General features: G+C 55.0%; 1 protein-coding gene across 3 annotated transcripts in view; it reads left to right on the plus strand.

Annotated features, from left to right (window-relative positions):
• Pak4 (p21 (RAC1) activated kinase 4) overlaps positions 1-13,295 on the plus strand; it is a 38,857-nt gene extending 25,562 nt beyond the window's left edge. For all 3 annotated transcript variants that reach the window (XM_021166831.3, XM_085841980.1, XM_029479962.2), the window contains exons 2-10: positions 2,404-2,477; positions 3,949-4,213; positions 7,010-7,468; positions 7,635-8,075; positions 9,191-9,324; positions 9,608-9,734; positions 11,242-11,367; positions 11,876-12,010; positions 12,352-13,295. In XM_021166831.3, coding sequence (XP_021022490.1) covers positions 4,010-4,213; positions 7,010-7,468; positions 7,635-8,075; positions 9,191-9,324; positions 9,608-9,734; positions 11,242-11,367; positions 11,876-12,010; positions 12,352-12,507 — 1,782 coding nt within the window. In that variant the 5' untranslated portion in view covers positions 2,404-2,477; positions 3,949-4,009 and the 3' untranslated portion in view covers positions 12,508-13,295. The remainder of the gene's footprint in view (positions 1-2,403; positions 2,478-3,948; positions 4,214-7,009; positions 7,469-7,634; positions 8,076-9,190; positions 9,325-9,607; positions 9,735-11,241; positions 11,368-11,875; positions 12,011-12,351) is intronic.
• Positions 13,296-16,992: the final 3,697 nt, after the last annotated feature.

Below are 16,992 nucleotides of genomic sequence, written 5' to 3' on the forward strand. Positions count from 1 at the left end.
ATCTCTTCTGGGGGGGTACTCAGTCACCCCTTTACCTCCAGGGTCCAACAAGATTCCCCAACACTGGCCCAGAATAGCCCCTACTCTGAGGTCTCTGGGAGCCAAGGGGCTTGTGTTGGTGACTCCCCAGGGCCGCAGGCTCCATCATAGTGAGCATGTCAGCTCTAGAACCCTGTGATGTACATTGGTGAGGGGACAAGGTTTCAGGCATCTTTTCTGGGACCAGCTGTCTCACCAGAGATCCTGGGAGGAGGACCAGGAAACCCATTTCTGGGGCAGGCTGGGGTAGGAGGTGAAGTTCAGCACAGGAGAGGAAAGATAAGGTGTGGGCCTGGCAAGTAGAAGCAGCATGGGGGGCCCAGACTAGCTGCACACGGTGCAAGCAAGTAAGAGGCCAGCCTGTTGTGTTCCCTTCCTGGGTCAAACCCTGGCAACCTGAGTGCCTGGACAGAGGAGTCTGTTTCCACACCAGAAAACTGGGATAAGGTGCCTCCATTGTAGGGCTGTGCGTATATCACGGGGCTGAGCATCATTGGCTGGATCTGCGCCAGAAGCAGGGGCCATAGGCCCTGGGAGAAGTGGCCTACTCTCATGTCTGCTCTGGCTTTGCCCATGACAAATGAGAACCTTACTTAGGACATGGGGCTCACAGTGGCTCTCTGCTGGGTCAGGAACAAAGGTTGAGAGATACTGGGGACAGTGCTTCTAAGAGGTGGCACACAGTAGGTGCACATTCCTGCTGGCTACTGTTGTCATGTAACTAGCATCAAGGATTTACTGCCTAAGCGTCAGTAAGAGTTGGCTCTGAGCCAGACCTTCCGTGCCTTGCTTGTTTTTCCTGTGACTCCTTATAAAAGCTGCTGGAAGCAGCTACTGTCATCACCCTCCCAACAAGAGGAAACTGAGGCATAAGAGTGGAGTCTTTCCCTAGGGTCACTCATTGAGCTTCCTGGCATGAGCTGTGGGCTGGGTCCTCACAGATAAAGAAATCAGGGCATATAGTGCTAGCTAACTGTCAGCTGGGGTTTGAGGCTTGGGCTGCAGGGCTCTGAAATTCTGAGCTAGCCTGGGAGACCCATCCCAGCCACGAGATGCCTAAAAGGGCCTGGGTGGGGCCTACACCAGGTCATTATAAACACAACCAGTTCCTCTGTTTGTCCTTCCCTCCATATGCTGCCCAGAGGAAAGGGGTGGCCCAGGCAAATATCCGGAGGTGTGCCCTTCCGCCCCTTCTCCTGCTGGGTCACAAGTGGCTGCAGTATGCTAGGTGGCTTGGGGCTTATGGGTGGGGGTAGGGGTCTGTGTGGGGGAGCATGGGAAGGCACTGCTGAAAGCTCTCCCACCTTTTCCATTCTGAGAGCTTCCCTATGCTTAGTGAGTGGTCACATGCACTACCACCCCTATACTGCCGAATCTGGGAGCTGCTTTGGGGCTCCCTCGGTGTGGGAGGTGGGAACTGAGAGTAGAGCCAAGAGTTCAGGGTGGATAGCAAGCTAGACATGGAGGACAGGGAGCCGCAGGTCGCAGCACAGGCTCCACGCTGCGCCAGGCAGCACAAGGTGTGGCACTGTTGGAGTTGTAGAGTCAGGCGTAGCGCCAAGGAGGGCTGGGTAGCCCTGGTGCAGAGGTCGGGGTGCTGGGACAGGCTGGACAGGAAAGGCTGGGAGGAAGGCAGCATGCTGCAGTGCTAGTTCTGAGGCAGAGAAGGCTGGAAGCCAGAGGTGCCCATTCTGCCCCAGCGGTCCCAACCCTCAGCCACAACCCCTGGACTTGGATCAAGCAAAGAAACTAAACCAGCTGGGAAAGTCCTGTCCAGGCCCGGGGCTGGCCACCTGCTGGCCCCTTGGGACCAGTTGAGACAGGTTGGCTGCTGCGTCCCCACCTGCCTCTCTTGGCTTGACTGCCAAACCGGTTTCCCTGGCTGGCTGCCCAATAATGTCCTTCTTGTAGGCTGAGCCAGTGACTCCCAAGAAAGAGAGCCATGCCTGGAAGAGAGGAGAGCTGGCTGGGCCCCCTGGACACTCGTCTGTAGCCACTTCCCTAGCAGAGTCTCACTGGGGCTGAGTGCTGGTTCTGTGTCTGCCCACCACCCTGCCAGGTACTGGAGAGCCAGATGGGACAAAGATGAAAGTCCTCTGACACCCTTTGGTCCTTTGGGCCTCCACTCCTGAGGCCTCCTATAGGAAGCCTCCCTTAGCACACCTGCCATCCTTCCGTGGTTGGTAGCATTTTGTGGGCCCAGTCCCTATCAGTGTACACTGTCACTACCTAGGGACCGTCTGCCCCAGGTAGACCCTAGTGGGTCACAGGCTGTCTAGGTTGTTCTCGTGTCCGACTATCAGCCAGAGTACAGTGGGTGTTAGTGATTGAATGACTGATGGAACTTTTCTTCCTGTCTTACAGATGAGTAACTCAAAGCCTCAGGAGGAGACATCACCCACGCAAGGGTGCTTCTAGCCCAGCCAGCTTCAGACCAGGTCTGTCTGACTCCAGGCTCTTCCCACAGGGGCTGTCTCTCCAGCATAAGGGGCTGGTCCCAGGCAGGGAGGGGTTCAGTTGCTTCATCACCCAGGACTCAGGTAGTGAGAGGCAGAGGATTGTCGGGAGGCTGCCTAGTGTCCCTCATTGCTTGATCCGCTGTGGGGTGCCACCATCATCCTGTCCTTGAGCTAGGATGGGCCCCAGGGCCTTCCGCCTACTCTGCAGTTCTCTGCTGCTGAGCTGCAGCCCCAGACCTTTTTATCATTTTACTTTGAGACAGTTTCACCACATTGACCAGAATAGCCTGAATCCACTCTATCCCGGCAAAGCTTTGAGCTTGCCATCCTCCTGCCTCCTGAGTAGCTGGGATTGCTGCTACTGAGCCTGTGCTCCTTGCTCATCTTTTGATTCGTTGTTGTTGTTGTAACTGTTGTTATTTATTTTTAATTTACTTTTTAAAAATGGTTATTAGTCTTTAAAGTTATGTGTATGAGTGTTTTTGCCTGCATGTATGTCTGTGCACCACATGTGTTGCTAATGTCCTTGAAAGTCAGAGGGTGTCGTATCCCTTAGAAGTGGAGTTATGTCCAGTTGTGAGCTCCCATGTGGAAACTGACCCCAGAGAGCAGCCAGTGCTCTTACCTGCTGGGCTTTCTCTCCAGCTCCCCACTCCCTTTTTGAGACAGGCTCTAACTAGCCTAGAACTCACTTATGTAGACCAGACTGGCCTTGAACACACAGAAATCCACATGGCTCTGCCTTCGAGTATTGGGACTCAAGTGGTATGTCACCATGCCTGCCTCACCCTTGGGTTCCTGACTGGCCTTTACTGGGTATTTATATAGTGCCCAGCTGAAGACCCAGGCCCTAGAGACAGGAGAAAGTCCCAGTGTGGAGGGGCATTCCATTTGTCTGTAGCCAATGGCTGGAGTGGCCAGAATAGAGGTGGGGACTGCTCACTGGTGCCCAGGGGTGGAAGTAGGGAGACTGTATGGATGGGTGGGTGTAGGCACTGCTATCATTACTGTGGTTGGAGGGAGACAAGAGGCACTGCACATAGGAACAGCAGCAAGTTCCCTGTAGGTGAGGGCATCTGAAGGTGAAGTGATGGCCAGCAGGCTGTGTTAAACACAGGAAGGGGAACTGGAGGAGGGGAGGGAGGGAGCTCCTGGGATGATAGGCAAGGGGAACTGCCTGTGCAAAGGCACTGCAGTATGAAAGCTGCTGTGAAGGTGATGGGCCACAAGGAGCTGTGGCTCTGAAGAGGGGACAGCTGGGCCTGACCCTCTAGTTGCTCAAGAGGAACCCACAAAAGTGGCTGCTCAGAGGGCCCAGGAAGAGTCTGCTGCCCCCTGCTGGTATATGAATTATCTGCTGAACCAGCCAGGGCAGAAGCAAAGAATTGGAGGTTTGAGTGACAGATGGCCTGCCACTGATCCCACCTCCCTTGGTGCTTCCTTCCTGCAGGTGCCTGTAAGAACTCAAGCCACCCCACTGTTCACAAACTCTGTGCTAAGGCCCTGGAACCATGTTTGGAAAGAAGAAGAAGCGGGTGGAGATCTCAGCCCCATCCAACTTCGAGCACCGGGTACACACAGGCTTTGATCAGCATGAGCAGAAGTTCACAGGGCTGCCCCGCCAGTGGCAGAGCCTGATTGAGGAATCAGCGCGCAGACCCAAGCCCCTGATCGACCCTGCCTGCATCACGTCCATCCAGCCTGGAGCCCCCAAGGTAGCCATCACCACACCACTTTAGCCCACAGCCCATGCTGCCCTTCAATTGTTCCTGGCTTCTTTGCAGAACCCCCCACCTCTGTAGCCCAGTGTCAGCCTTCCACCTGCCAGTACAATCCTGGAAGGCCATGCTGACCTCTGACTTCCACTCCTGCCCCAACACCACAACACTACACACTCAACCTTGGTCTCCCAGTGCTTCATGACATGGGAGACAACATGGGAGTGCTCCCAGACAACACCCGGGCTTGGCTAGGGGATGCCTAAGCTGCATTCCAAAGTCCAGGAGCAGCTGAGGCAGATGGGAGCAGGGCAGCAGCCATTCAGTCTTATCACCCTGAGCAAATTGTCAGTTGGAGTGAGACTTGAGGTCTAGATCCAAGATCCTCACACTTCCCCTGCCCCCGTGTACAATGTGAGAACTGTGGTCTCACTGCCTAGGCAGGAACTACAGCCTTGCAGGCCTAGTGGTAAGAGTGACCCTGCTGGACTCATGCCATGGGTGGTGGGACCCAGAGGAGTACAGCCAGACGTGTCCCCACTTGGTGGAGTTGGGCACGCCTGTGGTCAGCAGGCTGGGTGCCTGGCCCTGCAGCTGATTCACCCTCTCCCAGTGACCAGCCAGGGCCTGGCAGGAGAGAGGCAGCGTCATCAGGGCGCCCACAGCCATGGTGCTTGGGTCGAGGCTGGGCTCTTTCTGGTTATTTCTGTGGCCCTGTAGGGTCATGTGAGAGCTTTGACTTCTCTCCATTGCCTAGAAAGCCCCTCTTGTCATCTGAATCTGTATGGGCTTTTCATGCCCCAGGCCAGCTGGAAGCCAGTAGCAACTGGTTATGAAGTAGGCCCCTCCATAGTCCCCAGACAACCCACCCTAAACACTCCCATGACCCAATGAGCTTTGTGGTCATTTCTCACACGTTGTGTGTCCCCAAAATTTCACCACTGCTCTGAGCACCCTTGTGTTTCCACACCTTTCCACAGTCCTGCCAGGGGAAGGACTTGTCCTAATTCCCGTGCAGGCAGGCACCTTAGCTGGGACTGCCTGACGGCAAGCTTCCTGGCCATTGACTCAGGTTCTAATAGCATAGCCTGGCAGGTAGCCCCTGAAGGAAAAAAGAAATGAAGAAGGTAAACATGCCTGCTCCTAGGTGTGGTGGAGGGGGTTATTGTGGCTATGAGGGAGAGCACAGCCAGAGGCAGGGGCATCTGGGAGAGGCCAGAGTGGACATGACCCTGAGCCAGGTGAGGAGAGTGGGAGCGAAGAGCCAGGAAGCCAGGAGGGTAAAAGGCAGCAGAGTCAGCGCAGCCAAAATGGCTGGATTATATAGGGAAAGGCAGCTGGGGGAAGGCAGTCCAGGGGGAAGCAGTGGATGCCAGAAAGAAAGACCCTGTAACAGGTAGGGACTGAGGGATGCTGGGAGATGCTAGAGGCCTGGTCCGCTTTGATATGTTAAATAGGCACCTCAGCCATTTGTCCTGGGTTTGAAACCTAACATCCATCTTTCTTGACTCCCTGGACAAGGCCAGGCTTTCAGGCAGACAGCCAGGGCCCACAAGAGCCTGGGACCACAGCATGCCATTAGGAGCCTTATGGACTCCAGGTAGTTCCCGGGAGCTCAGTATAAACTCAGCCTCAGAGACTATCCAGGTCCCGTCTTTGCCTGCCACCTGAAGGCAGTGGTGGGGCAACTCCCCACCTCTCCTTGTCGCCTTCCTCCTCCCTTCCTTCCTTCTTTCGCAAAGTACCTTCTTGGTGTGGACTCTGATCTAGGACCCAAGACCTGGGTAGGCTGTGAATGGTAGAACAAGTGCTCAGCCCCTGGGAAGGTCACAGGGGTAAAGCAGCACCCTGGGCACACAGTCGTGTCAGCTGCAGCAGGCCTAGAGCCCTGGTTCTCAACCTGTGGGTCACGACCCACATAGTGGATATTTACATTACAATCCATAACAGTAGCAAGTCACAGTTATGATGTAGCAATGAGATAATTTTGTGTTTGTGGGTCACCACAGCATGAGGAATGGTCGCAGCATTAGAAAGGTTGAGAACCACTGTTCTAGAAGAGAAAAGGAAAGAGCCAGAGACTTGTGGGCTGGCGTTTAAACTAGGGGTTAGCAAGTCCTCAGAGAAGGAGGTTTTGATCAGAGACCTCTGGGAGGGGAGTGGGACAGCCATGGAGACATTTGGGAGATGTAGGGCAGGGCAAAGAGCTGATGGACACACATCTAGTGTATTGGAGGAACAGCCTGATGTGCCCAGTGCTCAGGGTATGGAGGAGCCAAGAAGACCACACCTCAGTGGGGCAGGGAGACTGGAGGCTTGGTGGTTCAGGACATGTTTCAGTTGACGCTTGCCACACAGCTCCCAAGCCTCCTAGCTTTAGGCTGTGGGCTTTCTATTCTGCGCCACATCCTCTGCCCTAGGGGATCAGAGCTGCGTGGTTTGAGGGTTAATGATGCTGGCAGCCTGCAGGGGAGGAAGTGCTGAGCCAAGCGGCCTGTAATTTGCAGCTCTTGGGGGCTGATTATAGGCTGGGTTCTCCTCCCTCACCCTAGTCCACAGGGCAGAGCTTGCTGCCAGGCTGGAAGCCAAGGAAAGTCAAGAGGCACTTGTTGGGGAGCATCCAGAGTGGGTGGTGGGCATGACAGCAGCTCCAGGGGCACCCCACCCCATCATCACAAGCCATCACTTCACCTGTCTCTGTCTTGTTTCTGTGTTGTATTGTCTTTCCTGTGTCGGATGCACGACCTGTGTCCCCTCCTTCCTGGCCCTACCCTGCCATTGCCTGGACCCCAGACCATCGTTCGGGGCAGCAAAGGTGCCAAGGATGGGGCTCTCACTCTGCTGCTTGACGAATTTGAGAACATGTCGGTGACGCGCTCCAACTCTCTACGAAGAGAGAGTCCACCACCACCTGCCCGTGCCCACCAGGAGAATGGAATGCTGGAGGAGCGGGCAGCCCCGGCCAGAATGGTCCCCGACAAAGCTGGAGGCAGAGCCCGGGCCACAGGCCACAGTGAGGCAGGCAGTGGCAGTGGTGACAGACGGCGGGTGGGACCAGAGAAGAGGCCCAAATCTTCGAGGGATGGTCCAGGAGGACCCCAGGAGGCCTCCCGCGATAAGCGCCCACTCTCTGGGCCTGATGTCAGCACTCCTCAGCCTGGCAGTCTGACCAGCGGGACAAAACTAGCAGCTGGCAGGCCCTTTAACACATACCCACGGGCTGACACGGACCACCCACCCCGCGGTGCCCAGGTAACCCATCTCCCGCTTTAGCGCCTCAGTATCCACTCCACTGGACCCCCTTCCCCCTCCCACCCCTGTTCCAGTCCATAGCGCATTTCTCATCCTGACCACTGGTCATCCGGATGGCGAGAGTTAATGCAGACTCCACTCACAACGCCTCTTTCTTCTGTTGCAGGGGGAGCCACATACCATGGCCCCTAATGGGCCATCAGCCACAGGCCTGGCCGCTCCTCAGTCTTCCTCCTCCTCCCGGCCTCCCACCCGGGCCCGTGGTGCTCCCAGCCCAGGAGTTCTGGGTCCCCATGCCTCTGAGCCCCAGTTGGCCCCCCCAGCACGTGCCCTTGCTGCCCCTGCTGTACCCCCTGCCCCTGGGCCCCCTGGGCCTCGTTCACCACAGCGGGAGCCCCAACGAGTGTCCCATGAGCAGTTCCGGGCTGCCCTGCAGCTGGTGGTGGACCCAGGGGACCCTCGTTCCTATCTAGACAACTTCATCAAGATTGGTGAGGGCTCTACAGGTATTGTGTGCATTGCCACTGTGCGCAGCTCAGGCAAACTGGTGGCCGTCAAGAAGATGGACTTGCGCAAGCAGCAAAGACGTGAACTGCTTTTCAATGAGGTGGGTGCCAGCCGGGAAGCCCAATGCTCTGCCCTCCTCTCCTCACAGCTGTCCCAGGCTAAGACTCCTGCCTGTGCCTGTCATCCCAAGTGCCCATGACTTTGTTCCAACTAGTCCTGGGCCTGTGTTCTCCTCCAGACCTCTTCTCCTTCAGGGTTCCTGTCTCTGGGATGCTCTGTCATCCCTCACTCGAGACCACAGCCCAGTATCCCCTTCCTCCAGTCCCTCTTCTGTGAAGCCTCTTTCTCCCACCCTTGGGCTCCAGCTTTTCTGTCAGGCCTCCCCTGGGCACTCCATGTATCACATTCAAGAGAGGAGTCCTTTGCAGCCTTGACAGACCCTCCTAGTGTCTCCCATGTCCTCAAGTCAGAGTTCAGCTCCTTGCCTATCAGATCCTGTCCCAGCTAGCTCAGAACCAGAGTTGGACTTGAACTTGGTTTGACCCAGTTTCTGGCTCTGGGTGTCAACCTTGGCATCCATCACAAAGGCAGTTCTGAAGTGTGTGGGTGTGACAGGTACCTCCTACCCCTGCTACAAGAGTCCCCAGAGGTCCAGTCTGCTTGCCTGTCTCCTAACACTTCCTACCCTCACCTGTTCCACAGCCCAGGGCTCCATCCACACCAAGAATTCCTCCTCACGCTCAGCCTGCCCTCGTTCCTGTAGGCAGTGTTCCCGCCACATCTCCCAGACCTTTCTTTCCCTCGTCAGTCAGTCCTCCGTCTGGAGTGCTCCATTAATGTGCACCACATGCATATGTACACACACACACACACACACACATTTGTACACACACAGCTTTTATTTTAGCTCTCCTTTACCTGCCTGTCCTCCTGTCCTCCTTACTTCTCCAGATGTCCCCTGATAGTCAGACCACTAAAAACCAGCCAGGACTGTTCAGGATTAGAGAACCTGCATGGTGTCCAGGCTATATCCCTAGAATGAAGTGGTCGCCCACAGGCTGACCTCCAGGTCTTCTTGGCTTTGGAAAAGGGGACAGCTGGAGTGAGCTGGTTTGCCGGCATACAACCTGTTGGAAGGTGGAGGCAGGCTGGCTGATGCCAGGGCTGAGGGTAGAGGCGGTGCCCGAGGTCCCAGTGCTGATCTGCCCCGTGCAGGTGGTGATCATGCGGGACTACCGGCACGAGAACGTGGTGGAGATGTACAACAGCTACCTGGTGGGTGATGAGCTCTGGGTCGTCATGGAGTTCCTGGAAGGCGGCGCCCTCACCGATATTGTCACCCACACCAGGTACCGTAGGGCAGCCTGCTGGCTCATGTGCTCCCTGGGGTGGAACTGGGACCCTTTAGGCTCTGGTGATAGACAGGTGCCCTCCAGAGTGTGGGTGGGGCAGTGAGGCCAGGCACACAGGATGGGGTCATAGCATCGTGGCTCCCCGACCCCTGTTGAGGTGGGTCTTTGTGACCTCTTGTTGTCCTAAAGCAGGGTAGGGGCCTCGTCACTGCCCACTCTCACCCCAGGGTGGGATGCCCGAGGCAGCGCTGAGTGCCCCGTTGCTCCTCTGCCTGCGCAGGATGAACGAGGAACAGATCGCCGCCGTGTGCCTGGCTGTGCTTCAGGCGCTGGCCGTGCTCCACGCCCAGGGTGTCATCCACCGTGACATCAAGAGTGACTCCATCTTGCTGACCCACGATGGCCGGGTAAGTGGGCGGGAGGCTGGATGTGTGTGAATTTGTGTGCTTTTGAAGGGGCGGCTTGAGGGGGGAGTGGCACTGTACTTGGCCATCGTGACAGAGCAGAGTGCAGCCGGACAGCTCTGGCTATGATCAGGATGAACCATCAGGCCCAGTGCTGGGGTCCCTGCCTCACCCTTGCTGTGGCGGCGGCGGCGGCAGATGAGCTTCTGGTGACTGGAGGAGCAGCTGGTTGATCTGTCCCTCACAGAATGGCCCAGAGTAGTGGGCCATTCTGTGAAGGAATAATCAGTGAAATGCGCTGTCCTCATAGAGCTGGAAGCTGGACACCTGACCAGCAAGGAAAGGCTTGGGCCACAGCCACAGCTCTGGGCTGCGTGCTTCCCAGCCAGGTGGCTGGCCTACTGCCCTCTTTTTTTTTTTTTAATTAAATTTATTTATTTATTTATTTATTTATTTATTTTTGTTTTTATCGAGACATGGTTTCTCTGTATAGCCCTAGCTGTCCTGGAACTCACTCTGTAGACCAGACTGGCCTCAAACTCAGAAATCTGCCTGCCTCTGCCTCCCAAGTGCTGGAATTAAAGGCATGTGCCACCACTGCCCGGCTGTTTTTATTTTTTGACAACAGGGTCTTACTGTGTACCCCTGGCTGACCTGGAACTTGGTGTGTAGACCAGGCTGGCCTTGGACTCACAGGGCCCACACTTAGCTTTTTTTTTTTTAATGAGGCACTGTCTTCTGTGTGTCCGTGGCTGGCCTAGTATTTGCTACACTGCCCAGGCTGCCCTCTGACTCCTGTCTTGGACTCCTGAGAGCTGAGATTACAAGCATGCTCCACTATCTCTCCCCCATCTTCCACCAGGACTCAGAAAGGCCTCATTGCCCTGGCATTCAGGCATTGGACCAAACTTGCTGTGGACACAAATGTCAGCTTCCTTTATGGTCCTTGTGCCATCCTGGATGCCTCCCTCCCTTTAGCAAGCCAGATTGGAGCACAGGGTTGACCAGCCCTCCAGAAGTCTGGACCCAGTGGTGTGAAGCTGGGTGCTGGCTTCCCCTTTTTAGACTGAGATCCTGACTCTGAATCTGGGGCCGTGGGTGAGTCAGCTAAGTATCCATAGTCTAAGAGGATATGATTTCTGGAGTCCAGAAGAGACCCAGATATCACTAAGAGGGTCCATGGCTCCAAAAGGGTGTAAGTCCTGGACACTAGTTGTAGCAGAGGCTCATTCTCTCACAGATACAGGCTGGGCTGTGTTCCTCTTGAACCATGAATAGAGAGCGCTTGTTTTCCCTAGGCCCCGGCTTTCAGAGCATAGTTTATCTTAGTCTCAGCTGAGCCTTTGCTAGCTGCAAGGCTTGAGTCACATCCTCTCAGAGCCTCCAGATACCTGAGGGCCCTGCCAGGAGTGAGCAAAGCTGCCCTCAGCCCTGCTGCTCAGCGGAGCCCGTGTGTCTGAAGGCAGTCAGGTAGGCGGCACCTCTGACCTGCAGCCCCTGTCTGCCTCAGGTGAAGCTGTCCGACTTCGGGTTTTGTGCCCAGGTGAGCAAGGAGGTGCCTCGGAGGAAGTCGCTGGTGGGCACCCCGTATTGGATGGCCCCGGAGCTCATCTCCCGCCTTCCCTATGGGCCAGAGGTAAGCCCAGGAGGGACCCAGCTACCCAATCCCAAGTGGCCTGCAGGAAGGTGGCCTGGGCTTCCATTATCTGTTGGGAAAGCCAGGCTGACTACAGGGGAGCAGGTGCTGCTAGGGAAAGGGTGGCATTGTCATCCTGGCTGTAGTCGCCACCAGGGCCTGCTACTTGATGCTGTAGCTACCTAGCCCTGAGGTCTTCCAAGTCAGCAAACTTGATCCCCATAGGGAGGGCATGGGCAGGCTGGAGCAGGATTCCACAGGAGTGAGGCTAGCTTAAGACTCACTCTCTTGGGTCTTACTTAGGATGGCTTGTAACCGACAGGAGTCAGGCCTTGACTCATTAGCAGTCTGTGGCAGCTGCTGTTGCCTAGACCTGAGGATCCAGGGCAGGCAGGCTTCTACTAGCCACAGTCTGTGGGCTCAGGACTAGAGACAAGGTGGAGGCAATAGAGCGTGCAGAGCATGGCTGCCCTCTGCACTCAGCACTATGGCCCTTTTCCCATCCTAGGTGGATATCTGGTCACTGGGGGTGATGGTGATCGAGATGGTGGATGGGGAACCCCCTTACTTCAACGAGCCACCCCTCAAAGCTATGAAGATGATCCGGGACAACCTCCCACCCCGACTGAAGAACCTGCACAAGGTAAGCAGAGCAGGCTGGACCATTGCTGAGGCCTGCTGGCTCCCCCAGCCCGAGACGGATGGAGCTCGGGCTCCCCTGAGCCCTTGGCTACCACAGAGCTTGCCTGCCTGTAGGCTGTATGTTGGGGAACTTGTATGTGGGAAGGGGCTGCCTTCAGCTTCTTGCCAAACACAAGAGTAGGGAAGAAATGAGCCTTAGGAGATTTGGTATGCCCTTTACGGTCCAGCAGTAACTCCTGAGACGTCTTTGAGCCTCCCTAAGATGCCTCAGCCCACAGGACATTATAGGAAAGGGCCCCCACAGCAAGTAACCCTGTCCTCCTGGCCTCTGCTCCTTCACAGGCGTCACCGTCTCTGAAAGGCTTCTTGGATCGCCTGCTGGTGCGTGACCCGGCCCAGCGGGCCACTGCTGCTGAGCTGCTGAAGCATCCGTTCCTCACCAAGGCGGGGCCACCAGCCAGCATCGTGCCCCTGATGCGCCAGCACCGAACCAGATGAGCCCGAGCCTAGTCCTGAACCAAAGAGCCTGGCTACCCTGCCCGGCAGAGGCCAGTAGAGGGCCAACCGGCTCCCACAGCCCAGGAGACATTCTAGGGCACTGCCGTCACTGTGCTGGGGCCTTCGTAGGACCCTACTACTGAACTCTGGTTTTGATTCCATGACTTGTAAAGCCACACCAGGACATGTGGAGCACGTGAGGCTCCCAGGATCCCAGGACAGGCCCCTCCCCTGGGCTCTGTCTGCAGGAGAGAGGCAGCTGCCCATCACTGGAAACCTGCATCAGGGGCCACTGGGACAGAGACGACACTATGAGAAAGGTGTGTGTGTGTGTGTGTGTGTGTGTGTGTGAGAGAGAGAGAGAGAGAGAGAGAGAGAGAGAGAGAGAGAGCACTCATGCACCAAGAAAGTCCAGCTCCTCTGTCCTCAGCCTGCCTGGTGCCCAGCCCCTGACCCTGAGCCATTGAAGGGTCAATCATGAATGTTTGAACAGTGGCCTTTTCCCAGAGCCCCACACCCTCTTTCCACAGGAGAAACATGGGGCCTCCCTTCCCCAACCTCTGCAGCAAATGACTACTGCACCCAGACAGCCTCCGTTTTCTAGAAGTCTATTTATATTGTCATTTTATAACACTAGCTGTGTCTCTGTCTCAGCCTAGGAACAGATGGTCCCTGACCTATGGGGTGGCTGGCCCAGGGACAGGGCCACTTTGAAGAATCAGGCTCCTGTCTCCCACCCTGCCGCCAGTCCCTCACGTTAGTTTTACAATTAAAGTATTTTCTTGGTTTTGGTGTGTGTGTGTGTGTGGTCTATGGAGGCTGCTGTCCAGCTATGTAGTAAGGGAAGTTTGGTGTGTGTGTGTGTGTGTGTGTGTGTGTGTGTGTGTGTGTGGTCTATGGAGGCTGCTGTCCAGCTATGTAGTAAGGGAAGTTTGGGGACTGGGCCTGGAAACCCAGGCATCGAGGAGGAGGGGCTCCACCCCACTCCCTGCATGGGGCAAGTGGGCGCGCCCCGTCTCTGGAAGCAGCCTGTTGGCCAGAGTGCTGAGTGAGGCTGCCACATCCCAGGGGCCTGGGTTAGTCTTTCCTCTTTTTATGTTTTATTTCTTTGAGACAGGGTTTCACTACATAGTTTAGGCTGGCCTAAATTAACTGTGTAGCTCAAGTTGGCTTCAGACTTGCCACACTCCCCTGCCTCTGTCTCCTGAATGCTGTTGAGGTTATAAGCAACTCTCTAGTTGCCACACAGGGCCCAGTCTGGAAATGTTACTCTATTTGATGTTGATCCTACTGCGCATAGGAACTAGTAAATGGGCCATTTGATAAGTCAGTTAGTGGGCTGAGTAACCCGGGGCTGCCTGCTTGGGACACTTATCCAAGGAGAGAGTCTTCAAGCCCAGCAGTGGGGAGGAAGGATGCTGTAGCAGCGAGCACGCCACCTTCACCACCTTCAGCCTCTGAGATTCCCCAGGGGCAGCTGGTCTGGGAGCGAGGGCCAGTGGAGCACTGGGACTTTGGTTCAGGGCCATCCAGACCACCCCTGTCTACTGCCACACAGCTGTGGCTTCCAGATGGTCGGGCCCCTGTTTGTGGTGGAGCCTTGCTAAGCGCTTAGTGACTTCACAGGTGCAGACATGGCAGTGTGAGAAGCAGCTACTGAGGTTAGGAATGGGGGTTGGGCTGGAGTGGATTCCTGTCTGTAAAAAAACAGGCCCAAATTGACAGAAGAAAGCAGGAAACCAACAGATGTCCAAAGATAAGTTTTAGGCCTGGCTGCGGATATAGGGGAGATGGGCCTTGGGCAGGGCTGGGGCTCAGTTGGTAGAGAGTACTTGCCCTGAGTCCGTCTCCAGCATCATATAAAACCAGACCTGGTGCTGTATGCTTGTCATCTAGAGCTCAGCCTGCGGGCAGCCGGGGCTGCATGAGACCATGAATCAAAATATAAGCTGATGGTGGGCTGGGAGTTTGAGGTCAGTGTGATCTACAGTCAGGACCCTATAAATGGCACATTATCTCAAGAATAAAACTAATGAGAAGTAGGAAACGTTAAAGAACTCTAGCTTATTCCACAGAGCAAGGCCAGAGGAATAGCTCACTCTGCTTAGGGGTCTGGTGAACCAAAGAAGTATTAAACACATTCCGGAGCCCTGTGGCTGAGAGCCCGAACTTCCTGTGATCCCACTGGCAGCTGAGGGAGTGTCTGGGAGGCACCATGCCACAGATGCACACATGCCCCAGGACAGTCACCTGCCTTACCATATGCCCTACTCCAAGTTGATGGCTGGTGTGGGCATCTTCACTGCCCCTGCATTTGGAATGGCTGGCTCTTAGTTTCACAACGGGAGTTGCTGCCAGAGGCCCAGCCCTCTCCCAGCTCTGCTTCCTGCGCCTGTCACCTGTGCAGAAGTGTCTCCAAGGATCAGCCATTTGCTATCAGGAACACCTAACCCCCTGACTCTCAATCGGGATTTACTGCATGGATGTCAGTCACACTTTAGGAAGACTGGAGGAGCCAAAAGGCCAGTTACCCAGATGCCCACGGGGAGAGGGAAGAGTGGGGCACTGTCATGGGAGTGGCCAGACGGAATAGAGGGTCTGTGGTATTGCCAAATCCTAACAGAAGGTCACAGCTCTGCTGTGGCCAGAGCAGAATGGCTTCTCCCATCTGCCCACTCTGACCTTGAAGAGTGTCTTCCCAGGCACAGCCTTCTCAGTACACTGTCAAGGATGTTGCTACCGTGGGCTTTCTTAGGACCTCTAGACAGCAGAGAATCAGGGCCCCCAGGCGATCACGTGGGAGGGTCATGCGTTTCACCTGCAGTGGCAGTACAGTCTAAGGATGAAGTTAACATGCTTTGCCCAAATGTAACTGACCAGACACCACACTCTCCAAGCGATCAATCAGCTCAGTAGGGCCCAAGCGCAGGTGGGCGAACAGAGATGTCTATTCTGCCTGCCAGAGGGGTGTAGCCAAGAACCCAAACAAATGGTGGAAACTAGTCAGACCAGCCAGCGGGTCTCTAAAGTATTCATCCTTGGTCCACCCTGAGAACTTGCAAATGTGATTTCCTGGACTCCACCCAGGCTGAATCAGAACCTGGGCTGGCCCATCCATCTGTATGTCAACAGGGATTCTGATGTCTGCTCCATTATGGAAACCTCAGAAACCTTTCTGTGCTAAACACACAATTGAGATTCTTTCTTCAAGTAGCAGGGACTCACTCCAGCCTCCTTCTGCCCTCCACCCTGGGTGTATAACCTCCTACAAAAAGGACTGGCTCCTTTAAGGATTTGAGCCAAGGATTGCACCATCTCTTCATTGGCTAGGTGTTTGGCCACGCCCAGGGGCAAGACGGCTGGAAAATGTAATCCTTGCTATACCAAGGGAATTGAGAAGTCCCACCCGATGGCTCATTGGATTTACTGGGTTTGACCCCAGGGACTGAGGCTTAATGACACATCAGAGTTCAGAGACAGATAAGATGTGTGCAAGGTTGACTCTAGCTGCATATGTATCAAAAGATGGCCTAGTCGGCCATCACTGGAAAGAGAGGCCCATTGGACTTGCAAACTTTATATGCCCCAGTACAGGGGAACGCCAGGGCCAAAAAGTGGGAATGGGTGGGTAGGGGAGTGGAGGGGAGGGTATGGGGGACTTTTGGGATAGCATTGGAAATGTAATTGAGGAAAATACGTAATAAAAAAAATATATTGCCGGGCGTGGTGGCGCACGCCTTTAGTCCCAGCAATCGGGAGGCAGAGCCAGGCGGATTTCTGAGTTCGAGGCCAGCCTGGTCTACAAAGTGAGTTCCAGGACAGCCAGGGCTATACAGAGAAACCCTGTCTCGAAAAACCAAAAGAAAAAAAAAGATGTGTGCAAGGGGTTCCCATACAAGAAAGGTGACCTCTGCGAGGCAATGAGGGAAAAGAGATTGTTGAATAACAGTGCTAAGGAATTCTACAAAATCCTACTGGCTGGCAAGAATGTTCAGTTGATAAACGTGCCTGCTGTCAAGCCTAGTGATCTAAGTTCGACCCCTGGGGCCCACTAGAGGGAAGGCGAGAACCAATTTCTGTACATTGTCCCCTGACACAGACAAAAAAACTAATGAATACATTATTATTTTTTTTAAGGCAGCCTGGCTTTGTGCTGTCTGGAACAAGAACCCCAGACATGTGTGCGGGTATTTAATTTTATCCTAATAACTCAGTGTTTGCCTACCATTCATGAGACCCTGGATGTAATTCTCAGCCCCACAAAGCTAAACAAAATGAACATAAAATGAAATTTAGCAGTCTGGTGCTGAAGGATGGCTCGGTGGCTCAGAACACTGGCTCCCTTTGCAGAGGACCCGTTTCAGCTTCCAGAGGCAACATGGCCGCTCACACGTGGTCCCGTGAGTGTGAGGAAACTGACTAGCGTGTCTCACACTAGTGCTTTTAACTGCTGAGCCGGCCCTCCAGCCTCAACCACTTTCTCTC

The sequence above is a fragment of the Mus caroli genome, unplaced genomic scaffold (assembly GCF_978045245.1).
Source record: "Mus caroli unplaced genomic scaffold, Mus_caroli_1 scaffold_8, whole genome shotgun sequence".
Classification (NCBI taxonomy): Eukaryota; Metazoa; Chordata; class Mammalia; order Rodentia; family Muridae; genus Mus; species Mus caroli.